Genomic DNA, 16,985 nt, shown 5'->3' with positions numbered 1-16,985 from the left:
CATTAAATATAATTTATTGTACTTTTTGCTATGTCAATTATATTTATAAAAGATAAGTACATAGAGACTATTTGCAACAACAGTCACTAGTGATAACTATTAACTTAACAGCTAGGATGAATAAGTTAATTATCCCTGTCGTGATTCAAGAAGCCAATTTCTTGATTCAAGCCTGAACGAGTAGAATCAAATCTCTTGATACATTCTAATTCTGCAGGTTTCATACTAGGGTCTCCCTTTTGACTTTGTAAGCGCCCATGTGGATCTGCCCTTAGGTCAGCTGTATAGGCAATAGTTCAGACAAAATAGTTAATCTTTTGAAACAGCTGTGACTTACATGGAAGAAAGCATTTTTCTGTCAAGGCCTGCCAGAAGGCTAGATGTATGTTACTTCTCAAAATACAAGGCTGTTATTCTAAAAACAAAAGCCTTCATCTCCCACAGTGGAAAGATCAACATAAATCCTTTTCAGTACAAATACAAGTTGCACTTATATTAGGAGGAGAAAAAATTATATGTAATGAAACTTGAATAGGTATGTGCCCTCTCAGTGTTTGGAAGAGCAATGGCGTCATTTCAGGTTGCTTGGAGGAAGGAATTTAAGAGTATGCTTTCCAGAACTGTGTCCTTTTCTACGAATCTGTTCAGGAACTTCTTCATGACTGAGTACAAGGTGGCCTGGCTTTTTTCTGGACAGCACACCTTGCACTGAAGGCTATCCATGAGCCCAGATCAAAGCTGTGGGTAGTACTGCTTGTACCACATTTGGAATTCTGATTTGCAAGGGACATCCCCAACCACATCTTGGACTCAAGGAAGATCCATCACACAACTGACTCGATACAAGAATGCATTTGAAGGGGGAGTGGGGAGAAGAGACATGAATTTTAAAAGCATCCAGCCACACACTCAGGGGTCAGGTAAATTATTCCGCCACCACCGCACAATATTTGCTCTTTCACACACAACCACTTCTTCCTCTCACCAGGACATCTTTACATATAAAGGAGCTGCCTTTGATCCGATTCGATCAATGATCCATCCTGCTGTCTACACTGATGGGCAGAAGCTCTCCAGGGCCTCAGGTTGGGGATGAAGCTGCAGCTCAGTGGCATGTATGCAAAAGGTCTCACGCAGAATCCTTGGTGCTTCCAGGTAGGACTAGGAAAGATGCTTGCCTGAAACCTTGGAGAGCCACGGTCAGGCACTGCACACAATACCGAGTTAGATGGACTAATGGTCCGACTCATATAAGGCAGCTTCCTGTGTTTTCTATGATTGCGCCTTCAGTATCTCTTGGGGATGGGGCAGTAAGTTTAACCCTTGGTTTAATCCCTGACATCTCCAGGAAGTTTTCACACAAAGCCCTTTAACTCCCATCTCCTCTGGAATGGAGGGGGTACATTCATATATAGGGCAGATTTAGAAGTCCCTGTGAGTTATTGGGGAGCAGTTCTCACACAATTTGAGTTCTTCACTGCACATTAGAGTGTAACCCAATTTATATCTGGGGTAAAAAAAAATCCACTATTTTTGTTGGTTTTTTGAGACAACTTCGAGTTCACAGTACAGCCTCCCAGTAAACTCGAGGTGAAGCCTGCTGTGTATAAAAGTCCCTGGTAGGGTAGAGAAAGACCCCTCTCTGAAACTCCAGAGAACCCCTGCCAGGCAGTCTAGCCAGCACTGAGTTAGAAAGGCTAGTGGTGTGACTCACTATAAGGAAACTTCGTATGTCCTTTCCTGCCTTGAACCGAAGATGACAGATAATGAACGCAGGTTTTTAAACATGCTACAGCAATCTCCAAAGACTGGATGCCTCTCTCCTTGAGCCACATAGATTCATGAACCTGGCTTGCAAATAGCCACTTGCCTGGGACAAGCAAGTAGCTAGAAGATTATAATCTTTTGACAAACAAGGAAGGAAGAAGTGCTTGAATTAGGGGTGGGAGGTGCCTTAATGAAAATTGCATTGACTCCCTCCAGTTTTGGACAAATTGTGCTCCCCTGTAGCCGTCTGAGGCAGACATCATAAAATGTAACGGTCCACGCCTTCTCTGCACCTGCAGAAGAGATTGGTTCTGTTTTTCCTTTAGGTCTCCATACAGGCCCATGGGCCTCTCATCCCCAAATCTGACTAAGGGGGTGAGGAATCTTTACAGAACAGGAAGAGTCCAACTACAGGCCTCCTAACCTGTTTAAAGTTATTTGCTTGTATGAAACTGTGTAATGTTATTTATTTGTATTAAATATAAATAAATCTTCATTTTTACAAAACAAACACATAAGAATCTAACGATTAAAAAAAAGGGGGCTTATAAATTATTCCAGCACTTTTGCACAGATTGGCCAGAAGAATAGAAGATAGGTTGATGCTTAACAGTTGGATAGAGTCCCGCCTGCATGTTTCTCTATATATTTCCACAAGTAAAAGGAATAGAAGCTTACTTTAAAAAGAGAAAGAGAAAGCTGAAACTTTTGGGAGGGGCTTGGAATGGCTCTGAGGTGGGCAGCGTATCCATATCCCTGCCCCGGCTTCCACCCTGCCTCCGTGTGCTACAAATTATGAACGTAACTAAGAGTCAGCAGGCAGACTAATAACCTTCGTAACAATGGTTGAATCCATGTCCACTCAGACCCAAAGAGACAATAATGGCCAGATCAACAAGATACATGTCTAAAGACTATGTGGCAACACATTCTTGTAACAAGTTCCATCACATGTTATGCTCTTAGGACAATCCACACAAATGGCCATTTCACAGGATCATAGAATGCTAGAACTGGAAGGAACTTTGGAGGACTTCTAGCCTAATCCTCTGTTCAGTGCAGGAAACTGCTACAGCATCTCTGACAGATTGAAGTCTAGTGAAGAAGAGTCAACCACTGCACAATATGGACTTTTCAACTCTCCAACAGCTTTTTTACAGTCAAATTCTACCCAATGTCTAGTCTAAATCTACTACCCTGCAATTTCCATAGATTGGTCTTTGTCTCTGCTGCTCTCAGGAGCAAACGAGAACAAGTTTGATCCTTCTTCTATGTGACAGGCCTTCAGATATCTGAAGATGGATAGATCTCCCCTAATCTTCTCTTCTGCAGGCTAAACATATCCAGCTCCCACAACTGTTCCTTGCAGGATTTGGTTTCCACACTCCTTGCCATCTTTGCTGTGTTCCTCTGAACTCAAACCAGTTTATCAATGCCCTTCCCAATCTGGTTCTCAGAACTGGACACAGTATTCCAAATGTGGTCTGTCCAGCATAGAATATCATTAGAATGTTTACTCCTCATGATTGTGTCACTAAGCCTCTGTTAATGCAACCTAAGATAGCATTCTCCTTTTTAGCAGTTTCATCACACTGTTGGCTCATGTTCCACTGGTGGCCCACTAGACAGACTTTCATAAAGCAGGGCTTACCCCAAGAAAATTATTTTGAGTACTAAGGTCAGTCTTCATTGTGGAAAAGCAGATAAGGAAAGAAGGTTGAGCAGAGAGATCTTTACAGTCTAAGGGGTATGAATTATCTGTCCTTCTCAAGATGTCTCCACCTTCATTGAAGAAGACAGATATTTCTACTAAGTTTTGAGATCAACAGTTATTAAACTGAGGTCATTATTAAATGTTTTGATCATAGGGGCTACTCTTGTAGAAAATATTTCCATGGCTGTTTAAAATATTTCTGTGCCACCTTACAAGTGAAGTTCCCAAGGCAACCAACAAAGGAATATATGGACACAAGTAATTAATGTATAGGAACATTTATGAGCCGCTTTTCAGCTCAAAAGCTACCAAAACAAATTAAAATCAAACAACAATTAAAAACACCAACAATCAAGGCAACAAATAAAATAATCATAAAAGAAGGAGCAGAATAAATGAAATTTATTCACTAGGAACTTTGGGAGAATAAAACCATCTTCGCCTATCTCTGAACAAACAACCAAGTTGACACCAGCCAAGTGTCATTGGGGCACACCCTACTACTGGGGCCACTACTGAAAAAGCCCTGTCTCCCATCACCATCCACCTGAAGCAACCCCTGGAACAGGGTTTCAAATGCAGATCTTGATGAATGAGCCAGTTAATATAGGAACTAATGGTTTTTCAGATAAATTCGTAATATTGTCCCAGAAGACTGCTGGATTTTTATCAACCAAGTAAGTCTAGTACTTGCTGTTCATTTAAGTTTGTGCCTCACCTATAAACAAATGGAAGACAGGCCTGTAAAAACCTAGCTGGGAGAGGGGGTGGGGAAGAAATCAATTCTTCAAGTGCCAGTTATGATGTGTCATGTGGAAAATACAGGCTGAGTTCTTCAAAAGCAGCTTTCACTCAATAGCACAGCAAATCAACGACATTTGTGCTAGACGCAAACGCTCTAAAACTCAATAAACTCAACACAACCAACATTTGTCTCTTGTCCCAATGTCCCATTTTAGCATCAAATTAAGATTATTCCAAGGATTTAACCTGTATTGGGTGTTAACACATGGTCAATCATATATCTTTACAATCATGTCAAACTAGACTAGCATTTTAAAGTACATACACTGGCAATCTCCCTGAGCTCAGCTTAAATAGAGACTGTACACAAATGGCTAATAAGCAAAGAATGCATATAGTTCTTAATATCAACTGGAAAAAATTACCATCTCAGTAAGCACTTTGATTATTTTCATCATTAGAAGGGTTACAAGACTCATTAAAGCGTTCACAGAGTATACTATCTGGATGCTGGAATAATCAGAGTTGCACATATCAAGATCACTTTAAAAATAAAGGGAAATCTCTTAATCCCACCTTTGCATACAAACTGGAGCACAAAAGCAAGGTTGCATTCATTTCCTTTAAAGTCTTGTCATTCAAGTTTACACAGAGATGCAGAAACCGGAAAACTAAAAAGGGCTACATGACTCTCATATTAATAGGTCTTGTGGAGAAAGCTGCAAACTGGATCATTTGGGCTGTATGCCGAGGCAAAAGGTTTTTTTAACCAAATACAATTTTTAAAGGAGGAAAGGAACCCCACCAAAGCATATGCCTTAAATCTTGGACTTCTTGGCACAATTCACACTAAATCATCCTGACCCTGTCTCAAAAGGATTTTCATCAGTCTTAACAAGCTTCCCAAAACCAACAAGAAAATTGCTGCCAAAAAAAAAAGGCAATTATCTCTTTGGATCTGAGAGGAGAGTGGCAGGCAAGGCAAGCAAGCTGGAGGACTCCAATAAACAGGGATCTGATTTTGTGGCTAATTGCACCAAAGCCGTTCATCTTCCAGTATATTGCTCATTCATATATACACCAACCCCCCAACCCACCCACCCCTTTTCTTCTTCTTTTTTGGTGCACAGAAGAGGAGCAAAGCATTTAATTGGCACCTTGGATGTACACAGACAGCAGCTGCAAAAGTCTGATAGGGCTGATTTGCCATGAAATGGTGGTGCCCCACATGCCAGAAACATTTTTAGGCTCGAGTGAGAGAACGAAGAAGATGATGATGATTAACAATAACAACAACGATCACAAGAACAGCTACAGCCTCTGCAAAGTATGAAGCCCAAACGAAGGAAGGAAGAAGCATCAGCACCAAAACAGGGGCCTCTGGTATCTATCAAGCCAACCACTCTCTTCTGCCTCCTTTCCAGCAGCAATCCAACCCCAAAAGGTAGCTTAGCTGGCCCCACAAACCGGGCCCTGCTGCTTCTCCCCCTCTACCCCATCACTCCCCCAACTAACATCTGTTCCCTTTTCTTTTCTTTTCCTACTTACGTGAAAACGAAGAACAAAGTAGTAGATCCCACTAATAAGGCAGCGGCTGTGGAGACAGGGATGTATTTCGTCGGTTTAAATCTCTTTCCGACGCTGTTGGGCATCCTGTAGTTTACACATCACTAGATATATTCCAAAGAGTCCAAGAGAGCCAGAGAGAGCGAGAGCAAGAGCGAGAGAAAGGAGGTGAAGCTCTTGCAATGCGGAGACAAGGCAGGGGAGGGGGAAAGGGGGGTAGGGGAAAAAAAAGAGGGAATGAGACAGAAAGGGGGGGGAGTGAGAGAATAGAGGGATTGAGAACAGCTGACCTCTCCAGCACAGGAAATCCCACCCACACAGGCCAGCCCACTCGGCTGATGTCAATGAGCCCCTTAAGGTAGAACTGCAGAGAGAGCGAGAAACGCCACGGCAGAGGCATCGCAGAGAGAGGGGTGGCGGTGGGGGCGAGAAGCAAGGCACCGCGACTCCATCCTCGCCTCTCCGTCTCGTCTGCCTGCTTTGCTTGCGCTGATCATCTCTGCGGCGCCTTCCCCGGAGCTTCTGAAACTGCTGCAGTCCAGATCGTCCATGCTTACGTGCACACGGCACATCAGCAGGCTCCGCACACCACCCTGAGACACGCCTTGAACAGTAGAGACCAGGGTGGGGACATCTAGGGCGGGTGTGTGTGTGTGTGTGTGTGTGTGTGTGTGTGTGTGTGTGTGTGTGCAGCCTGCCTCAGGTGTGCGGCTGAGGCTTGGTTTACAAGCCTGCAGCTGATCCTGCATCTCTTTATTTCGAGCTTTGGATCCATCCTCCTTTATTCGTTTGTTTATTTCTATGTAAACCGCTTTGGGTGTTTGTTGTTGAAAGCGGTGTATAAATATTTGCCCTATTCATATCCGAGCAGTGCGATACTAAAACAAAGACAATCAAACAATATCCCCGTAATAAGATGCAGTCAAAAACGAGACCCAGTTAAAACCAAATTTACAGCTTAAAACCTACTGGAAACAGAGGATAAAAACTAATATGCTCTCCAGGTGGTGATTTGCTTCTCTCAGTCTCCATCACAGCTTTTAGAAAGCAAGTTAAATCTTGGCTTTTCATCCAGGCTTTTATATTATTGTCTCTGCTGCTGCTCTTCGCATTTTGTATGTTTTTATACTTGTGTCTTAAATTTTTTAATCAGATTTGTCTCATATTTTTAGCTGAATATTTTAACTGTATCATTTTTATAATCTTGTTTTTAAATTTTGCTGTAAACTGCTTTGGGATGGTTTTAATGAAAGGCGGTATATAAATTTAACAACCAATCAGTCAATAATACAAAAGTCTCTCTGAAAAGATGAGGGTTACATTTATTTTTTGAAACCCTGAGGGAGGAAGCACATCAAATCTCTCCTGCAGCAGACATTATTCTGCACAGGGTTAAATAGGTAATATATGCTAAAATATAGCTTCAACACCATTGGGGGCATCCAGGAATACATGAAGCAAACAACAAATGCTGACCATCTTTATCTTATTCTGACCTATCCCAGCATTTACTGCTGGGTTTAGACTGAGAGCCAGCGTGGTGTTATGGTTAGAGTGCTGGACTAGGACCGGGGAGACCCGAGTTCAAATCCCCATTCAGCCATGAGACTTGCTGGGTGATTGGGCTGGTCACTTCTCTCAGCCTAACCTACTTCACAGGGTTGTTGTGAAAGAGAAACTCAAGTATGTAGTACACCGCTCTGGGCTCCTTGGAAGAAGAGTGGGATATAAATATAATCATCATCATCATATTTCCCATGTGCTTGAGTACTAATGCTCCCAAGAACATGGAGGAATTCAGAGTGTGCACTTAGCCTGTTAGGATGGGTGGGTCTACACTCACTTGCTACCAATCCCAGCTTCTCTATAAGTGTACCCCTGACATCACAGCTGTATGATAATATATTTGTGGATGACTGTACACACCAGTGATCATGGTATATAATCTCATGGGATTATATTTTTCCTAAAACAACAGACAGTAATGTATGGGAAACGTTATGGCTGAAGCATCTGAGGACCCATTTATTATCTAAGTATGAAGATATGGAGGGGGGGGGAACATATCACAGTGACAAACCAGCCATGCTTCCAGGCATTCTCCCTGAAAGGGTGTAGCCTGAAGGCACATGATGTTATATTATTAATCATGAGAAGTAATAATGCCATCTTTTTATTTTTCGCCAGGCTTTTACCCTGTAATGTACCTATTTGGTTTTATCTTTTTGTTAGTTACATTAGTTTGTAATTTAAAATGTAATTTTAATGGTGTCTTGCTCTGTATGTTTTCGTACACCGCCCAGAGTCTTCGGAGTGGGCGGTATATTAAATGTTTCAAATAAATAAATAAATAAATAAATAAATAAATCTTATTCTTCACTAGTCAGGCCTCATTAAGAGCACTGTGTATAGTTCTGGGTGCTGCATTTTAAGAAGGATGTATCCAAATTGGGACAGCATCTGCGTTGCCCTCCTCTGAATGCAAGCAGAGCGCTCCATATTAATTATCTTGTGGTAATCTTAACTATAATGTGATCTTCTGGGGGGGGGATCATTGGACAGCTGCCAAGGGCCCCCGGCTCTTCAAAGGGCCCACTGGTGATCCTGGAGACCACATGAGTTCTCAGCTCTCATGTAGGTTGGCAACTTTGAACCAGCTAAGCATGGGAGCCTGCAAAGCTTGTGAATGTTCCTGCCACCTCCGTTCCTTGCATTACTGGGCCTGCATTCCTGAACTGCTTTCCATCATCTTGCTGCTGATTGTTTCTCCAGCTTCTTGACCTGCACAACCCTGAAGGTACTTTTCCCTTACCAATCCTGAACTCTGTTGTTCACTGGGTGCCCACTGAGGCATGGCTCAGATCCCGACCTCCTCCCCAAATATTTTATAGCTGCTTCCCCCATACACACAAAGAACACTAGATAGAATTAACTAAAGGCTTATTCGGCAACAATTCCATTTTCTCCCCAACCTACAGGATCCCTACTGGGACTAACATCCAACAAAACACAAAAGATAACTAGGCAGAATACAACAGTCTCCAAGAATCAGCATCAGTCTCCAGGTGATTACCAGGGGGCGGATGAATGCATAGACAAGATAGTCACTTGCCTACGGCGGCAAATTCTTAAGAGACAGCAAATTCGGGGGCAAGTTAAATGTATTTTTAAATCTATTTCTGGAAAAGGCCCGATCTGTCATTTGGGAGGCAGGCAGGCTTACAGAAGGAGCTCTTGCTGCCGCTGCTGCTGTCACCTCCCCCTCCTCAGTCCCCCCCTCATCTCCACAAGTGCCTGCCCCCCCAGACCCCACCGTCTGTGCTACCATCCCGGCCACATAGTGGCAGTTGAAAAAAGTGTAAAAATATATTCAACTTGCCCCGACACCCCATACCGCAAGCCCTCAAGCCAGAGCGGCAAATCGTTTTTTGCCTAAAGGTGGCAAAAAGCTTAATCTGCCACTGTTGATAACTGAAAGCAACCTTGGAGATTTTAATGGCTTGATCTTGTAATTACTATGGGGGGGGGGGGACATCTCCAGGAATAACTTCCATCAGAGTGGAAACCCCTGGAGGCCAGTTTGCCAACAATAACCTGCTGTCTTGAGCCAACCCTACGGTAAGAGAAATATGCATAATAATCATCCCCATGTTGCAGATGAGGAACTGAGGCAGCGGCCTGCCTAAGCTCACCTAGCAACATCATTGCAGAGGTGAGATTTGAACTGGGGGTCCTGCTTCATTGCTTATTCTCTTCTTAACTGCTATGCTACACCAGCTCTCCAAGTCTTCTAGAAATGCTCTTACAATTTATATATCCCCCCGAGTCAATAGGTTTGTCACAAGCACCATTCAGGGTGAGAGTCGGAGACACTTGGGATGGCCTCTTAATGAATTACAATTGGCAAATGAACACAACATCAATGGATGTAAGCCACTCAGTTGCTTGAGATCATAGGCATCTAGTCACAGCATTTTAATTATGGAAGATGGCATTAGAAAACAGGTTGCTAATGCCCAGTGGTAATTATGGGTTCAATCGTCAAGACATACACTTAACATCATCCCGCATATTTCTGCAAATCAAGTTACCCTTATTCTGTTTTGTTGTTAGAAAGCATGCTTACTCTTGCTTTTGTGCTCTGTCCGAAAGGCCTTTATTCTGAAATATCTATTTTGGAAGCTGAAGACAGGACTGACATATTCAGCCATCACCACTCTCCACGGACGTGGTGGAATAGCAAAATGGGAAATTATTCTCACCTAGAAAGCAAAGAGTTAACCATTACCTTGGCAGTTAGCAAAGCTCTAAAGGGAGGGGGAAATCTGCTGTTAATTTTATTTGTTAATATTCATTTTGTTAATTTTCGGCATTCAGGATCCCTCCCTCCCTCCCCTCCCATGTGTATTATTATTTATTATTATTATTACATTTATATCCCGCTCTTCCTCCAAGGAGCCCAGAGCGGTGTACTACATACTTGAGTTTCTCGTTCACAACAACCCTGTGAAGTAGGTTAGGCTGAGAGAGAAGGGACTGGCCCAGAGTCACCCAGCTAGTTTCATGGTTGAATGGGGATTTGAACTCGGGTCTCCCCAATCCTAGTCCAGCACACTAACCACTAGACCACGCTGGTGTATGCACTCCAGCTCTCATCCAGCATGTTTTGCTCTAGTCAGATTTTCTTATTTATGTAAGTTTAAAATGAAGTTTAGTTACAGTTATCACGTGCAACTCCAACTGAAATTCTTCAAAAGACAACTCTGCTAACACCACTCACCCAGTAATTAAAGTTATTTGAGCTTCACTGACTCATTGATGAGGGTATATCTGCCGTCCGGGTTTTCCCAGATGATGTAGAAAGCCAAAATGTGGTGCGCATGCCCACACACATAGTCCAAGAAGCTTGGATGACTAAAAATATCTGGAAACTGAACACTTTAACATCTCTTCCACAAAACAGGCAGTAGTTGTGTCCATACAAGTTATATTTCTACACTGCCTGGAAAACTGAAAATTGGTGTATATATTACACAGCCTAGTACACTCATTATGAGGTAGGTGTACCAGGGAAGTGCGGGGGGGGGGAGCTGTACATATGTGTGTGTGTACATTTTATACAAATGGAAGACAATCTCAATTGTGCTCAAAACTTTCAAGGATGATTTATTCCTATAGCTTGCTGACGACAGGTAATCACATTTATTCCACTGGAAACAATATGTTAAAAAAAGTATGTTTTACCTTTACAAATCTGTTTTGTTTAGGACATTTTGACTGCTTAGTGTCTCCTGAGCTGTATGTTGACCTACAACATGTGCACACTACACACCTAAGCCACACAAAATTTCTCATTATGAGCTTGGTGCCCAAGCTCATAAAAATATGAGAAAGATACTCAATTATGTAGACAGTCTGGTTCTTAACAGTTCGGTTAAGAACAGAACAGGGCTGCTTCTTAAAACATTTAATGCCAACTCCTCATGCTTCAGGCAGTGAGGATATCTGTGTAACTGAGGATTTTAGATCAGCTTATGGAAATCACTTCTACCTGCAGAGAAACACAAAGCTATATTTGCATCTTCAGGTGTTAGTGTGTTCCCTGGACTGTACCATTCCAGGCTGAAGGTGGAGAGGTCAGATATTTTAATGCACCCTCTAAACATGTAAATATAAAAAAATAAAACCCTAGACATACCAAACAAGCACAGCACGTTAAGGAAACAATAGCCTTCTTCTGACATCCTGTTTTTCCATGCACAAAGAGGGCTTTCCCCACTATGAAGAACTGCCTGTCTCCTAAAGTGGTAGAATACAGAAAAATCTGTAACACTCAGTTTTCTCAACGGGCTCTTAACATATAGGAGACTGCATTCGCAAAGTGTTTTATGGCAATAAACAAACTTCTTACTGGGCCTGTCCATAACATTCAAAGTGATTCTTGTTAATGTTAAATATATGAAGAACATACTACTAGAATGTCATGTTTGTTCTATTCTGTTAACCTTTCCCATTTCCAGCAACTTTTTAGTTTCGCATGCACGCGTGCATGCGTGCACGCACGCGCACACACACACACACACACACACACACGTGTTGGTACCCCACAAAAAAAAGAACACACAATTGTGTCTGAAATAACTTGAAACTGACAAACATAATTGGCACTCATCTTGTTTATTCCGCATTTAACAAAAATCAGAGTGCTTTAGAGTTTTGATGCAACAGAATATTTCAAATAATAACACACAGCTAAAAGCACCCAAGAATAGCTAAGGACAAAACATTGGACTATTCTGAAGTGGCCTTCTGAGCCCTGATTTGAAGCCTATTGAACATCTATGGAAAGAACTGAAACATGCGGTCTGGAGAACGCACCCTTCAAACCTGACGCAGCTGGAGCAGTTTGCTCAGAAAGAGTGGGCCAAACTACCTGTTGACAGATGCAGAAGTCTCATTGAGAGCTACAGGAATCACTTGTTTGCAGTGATTGCCTCTAAAGGTCGTGCAGCAAAATATTAGGTTAAGGGTCCCATTTTTTTTGTCCATGCCATTTCCATTTGTGTTATTTGAAATATTCTGTTGCATCAAAACTCTAAAGCAAAGTCTGTTTTTTGTTAAATGCGGAATAAACAATGATGGGTGCCAATTACGTTTGTCAGTTTCACGTTATTTCAGAGACAATTGTGGGTTTCTTTTTCTTGTGGAGAGGTACCAACAAATTTGTCCGCGTGTGTGTGATGCAGTACCATATGATCCTGTACACATTGATAATTCAGCATTTGAATTATAAAATACTGTACACAGTATTTGATAATTCAGGTGGTAAAGACGAATTCCTTATTCATTCACCTAGAAACAGGGGAGCTATGTAAACACACCCTGAGAACACAGAGCCAGTTTTCTCCTACAGCTCCATTTAATTTTGAGCAGTGCAGTGTAACCAATATAGAAAACATTAGTCCTCAAATACGCTTGCAAGATAATCCAGCACATTTGAGTCCACCATGGAGGTGGTTTGGGGGTGGTGTGGGAATTATAGGTGTTAAATGCTGGAGATCATAACCAATTAAGTGAAAAATGTCAATCCATTGTCCAACCCTCCTAGTTGATAAAATTGCATATGTTGCGCTTTTCTAAAAGGCTGACATTTCATACTTGAATAAGGTTTCAAAGTAAGACTGTTGTAATTATGTGCACCAAATGGATTCTGGCATCAATAACACTTTCTGCAACATACAAATTGTTTTCAGCTCTTCAGTTTAGATTTCTAGTGCCGCAATCTCTGCTCACTTAATTATCCACTTCTGGGCTGGGGGTGGGGATTAACATTTCACTATGAAGCATATACTGTCTTTGAAAAACATCTAACTGCAAAGTTTTCACATAATTATTAGCACAAGATGTTATGTTCAATCATTTTATACCAATAATTCTCAAATTGGGAGTTCTCATACATGCTTCCTCAGATATTGTTTGACTACAGCATCCATCATCGCCAGCCACCATGGCCAAATGACTGGGGATGATGGGAGCTGTAGTCCAATAACTGGGGACTGTTTGAGAACCCCCATCTTAATACGTTTTAAACATTTTGTGTGATCCAGCGTCTGTGGCAACACAACGTAGCTAAGTTCTGAGTTGCTGCTATGAACATTTGCAAACAGATATTGGCTACTAATAGGATGTATGTGATCGTGGTTAGAGGGCTGGACTAGGACGGGGAAGACCCGAGTTCAAATCCCCATTCAGCCATGAAACTAGCTGGGTGACTCTGGGCCAGTCACTTCTCTCTCAGCCTAACCTACTTCACAGGGTTGTTGTGAACGAGAAACTCAAGTATGTAGTACACTGCTCTGGGCTCCTTGGAGGAAGAGCGGGATATTAATGTAATAGTAATTATTATTATTATTATTAGGGTTATGTACTTAATAAGATACTGAATGTATATAAACATCTGTATGTATCTAATGCTGTGGTCAGAGACCGAGACAGAGCCATCTAGCTAGCTGTTTAAGCCTCCTAAAAATACACACACTGTTTTGGCCTCTTCATTTTCTGCACATTGTGTTCTCCGCCTTTTCCTTGGCTTCACGTTGGAGCCGAGCTCTGGATTTTCTACCCAGAGTAAAACCTAGTCATTCATTCCTGCTCTACACCTCGTTAAAGAACCTTCATTTAAGACTTATTTTGAAGATCAACCGTCTTTCGAGAGACACACTATTGGACTGTTGCAGTGCAAAGCAGCACTGATTAATAGACCCGATTAAAATAATTCCAGAATAAAATAAGCTTCCAAACTAATTGGTGACAATGGAAACCCACCAAAGATCTTTGTTCTTCTAAACAGAACAGGGGCTTGTTAGTTGAGTGTCCTGCAAGAACACCCACATAATGCACACTTCAAACAAACAAACAAACAAACAAACAAACAAACAAACAAACAAACAAACAAACAAACAAACAGCCATAAGTCAATGGCAGCAGTCAGGGTGGGATTGGGGGCTAATAAAAATGCTCTAACTTATCGAGTCTTTTCCATTTCTTTTAACAGGATTCTTACCTAGTACAAAAAAGCTATTAGAGGGAAACACACACGTTTTGTAAACCTCCTTTCCTCAGAAAGCAGGCAAAAAACCCTGCGTAAAAGATATACGTATTAAACACAAGGATAGAAAGGAACACACACAAGGGACCCCCCCTCATTTGACACTAGTAAGAAGACACTAATACCAAGAGAAAGGTTCTTCAGAAAGTGTCCAAAAAACCCAAACCTAAACTGAGGGAGAGTGAGCAGTGCTAGCTATGCCACAATGGGGCAGTTTTTTCCCGCCAAATTGACCTGAGGCAAAGCTCTGGAAGGTTCCAAATGTGAGACTGGCACAGACAACCCCCCCCCCCCCGAAGATTTTGTCTTGGTATTTATTTTTATACAGGTGAAACTCGGAAAATTAGAATATCGTGCAAAAGTCCATTAATTTCAGTAATGCAAATTAAAAGGTGAAACTGATATATGAGACAGACACATTACATGCAAAGCGAGATAAGTCAAGCCTTAATTTGTTATAATTGCGATGATCATGGCGTACAGCTCATGAAAACCCCAAATCCACAATCTCAGAACATTAGAATATTACATGGAACCAAGAAGACAAGGATTGACGAATAGAACAATATCGGACCTCTGAAAAGTATAAGCATGCATATGTATTCAGTACTTGGTTTGGGCCCCTTTTGCAGCAATTACTGCCTCAATGCGGCGTGGCATGGATGCTATCAGCCTGTGGCACTGATGAGGTATTATGGAAGACCAGGATGCTTCATTAGCGGCCTTCAGCAATTCTGCATTGTTTGGTCTCATGTCTCTCATCCTTCTCTCGGCAATGCCCCATAGATTCTCCATGGGGTCAGGTCAGGCGAGTTTGCTGGCCAATCAAGCACAGTACACTGTATACTTTTCAGAGTATCATATTCTGTATACTTTTCAGAGTATCATATTCTAATTTTCTGAGATTGTGGATTTGGGGTTTTCATGAGCTGTACGCCATGATCATCACAATTATAACAAATTAAGGCTTGACTTATCTCGCTTTGCATGTAATGCGTCTGTCCCATATATCAGTTTCACCTTTTAATTTGCATTACTGAAATTAATGGACTTTTGCATGATATTCTAATTTTCCGAGTTTCACCTGTATACACCACTTTTCAATTTTAAAAAAAGTTTCCAAAGTGGTTTACATAGGAAACACACAAGAATTTTCCCTGTCACCATTCTAAAAAAGAAACCAGAAGGGGCTGGATAGGGAAGGGATAGTTCTTCCTCTGGTAAATATACGAGTCCATCATCACTTTAAAAGGTGCCTCTTTGCCTAGTTAGCCGGGGGCTTAATGACATGATTGACCCCTGAACATTTAAAACAGGTCTGCACAACTTCAGACCGCCTGAAAGTGTTGGGACTACAAATCTCAGCATCTCTATTGGCCACTGTGGCTGGGGATGATGGGATTTGTAGTCCAAAACCAGCTGGAGGGCCCAAGTTCTGCAGCTCTGATTTAAAGCTTTGATATACATTTCCCCAGCAGCACTAATTTGAACATTTCTGAAGAGATGCAAAAGAAGAGATTTTTTTTTAAATGAACACTGCAAAAATATATTCCCATCTGTTTTGATTCTGAAGAATATCAGCTTTGGATCCTCCCCACTTTAAAAGCAGCACTTTTATGGTGTGAAATGTTAAGTATATGGGTACTGCACTGAAGTGCTGGCATCAGATTTTGTATAGAAGCTAGATACAAGGGCACTCTTGCATCTGCTTGCTAATTAGCATATTTAATGATTAAAAATTTCACTAGTTAAAAACTAGTTGTCTATTTTGTTTGATTGTAACCCGCTCTGAGACCTTTGGGTATAGGGCAGGCTAGAAATGTAAATAAATAAATCTATTGTCACTTTGAAGCCATAGCTACTAGTTGGTCATGACCAAGCCCCATTGAAATTAATGGGTCTAAAGCGAGTCATGACCAAATTGCCTCCTTTATTTCAATAGTACTTTATCAGGACTAGCAGTCTGGATCCTGCCCACTGTATCCTTGTAATAGAATTTTATTTGTGCCATTCTCAAGATCGAGTTATACTTTTTCCTGCTGTTTGTTGACATAGACTAACTGCCAGATTGTTACTATTAAAACCAAAGGAATAAAGATATAGACACAACTGAGAATTAAGTGGCAAATATCCAGACTAATCTTGCATGTGCTGAAAAATATTCCATACATGAAGTTACAGAAGCATGATATTAATCCTATTAGTATGGCTTCAGTTCCAGTTTGAAACACATTTTTTCCCATAAAAGGCATGAGCAGGTGATGTACAAAGGGGCAGGTTTCTCTACACAACATAAGCCTACCCTCTTTAAGAGGAGGATGCACAAAGGGCTAAAAGGTGCCCTATTGCTAAGATGCAAGCACCATCTTTTGATCAGCAAGGCATCATTGAACAGAGTAGCCACAATGTGTGAAATGCCACAGGTACAGAGCAAAAGAATATTCACTGCAGAGAGTATACAATGGGGTCTGAGGACACACATGTGTGTCACACACACTCTAGGATAAAGCAAAGACTTTAAAGCAAAGGCCATCAACCATAAAAAACGCTCTGAATTAATAAAGGCACATGTAAAATATGGCATAT

At 41.5% G+C, this 16,985-nt stretch overlaps 1 protein-coding gene across 5 annotated transcripts in view; it reads right to left on the bottom strand.

Moving 5' to 3' along the window:
* The window catches only part of ZDHHC8 (zinc finger DHHC-type palmitoyltransferase 8), a 151,159-nt gene extending 135,839 nt beyond the window's left edge, over positions 1-15,320 (bottom strand). The window contains exons 1-4 of one of the 5 annotated variants that reach the window (XM_053279974.1): positions 14,525-14,601; positions 14,355-14,430; positions 9,918-10,053; positions 5,774-5,895 (exon numbers count right to left, since the gene is read on the bottom strand). In XM_053279974.1, coding sequence (XP_053135949.1) covers positions 5,774-5,877 — 104 coding nt within the window. In that variant the 5' untranslated portion in view covers positions 5,878-5,895; positions 9,918-10,053; positions 14,355-14,430; positions 14,525-14,601. Of the gene's footprint in view, positions 1-5,773; positions 5,896-9,917; positions 10,054-11,489; positions 11,657-13,827; positions 13,853-14,354; positions 14,602-14,973 lie in introns of those variants that run through there. The other 4 variants (XM_053279976.1, XM_053279977.1, XM_053279975.1 and 1 more) reach the window with 4 other exon arrangements.
* Between the last annotated feature and the right edge of the window lie 1,665 nt (positions 15,321-16,985).

This window comes from Hemicordylus capensis, chromosome 15, assembly GCF_027244095.1.
Source record: "Hemicordylus capensis ecotype Gifberg chromosome 15, rHemCap1.1.pri, whole genome shotgun sequence".
NCBI lineage: Eukaryota > Metazoa > Chordata > Lepidosauria > Squamata > Cordylidae > Hemicordylus > Hemicordylus capensis.
The sequence above is the reverse complement of the archived record's forward strand: the minus strand, read 5'-3'. Positions and strand labels throughout refer to the sequence as shown.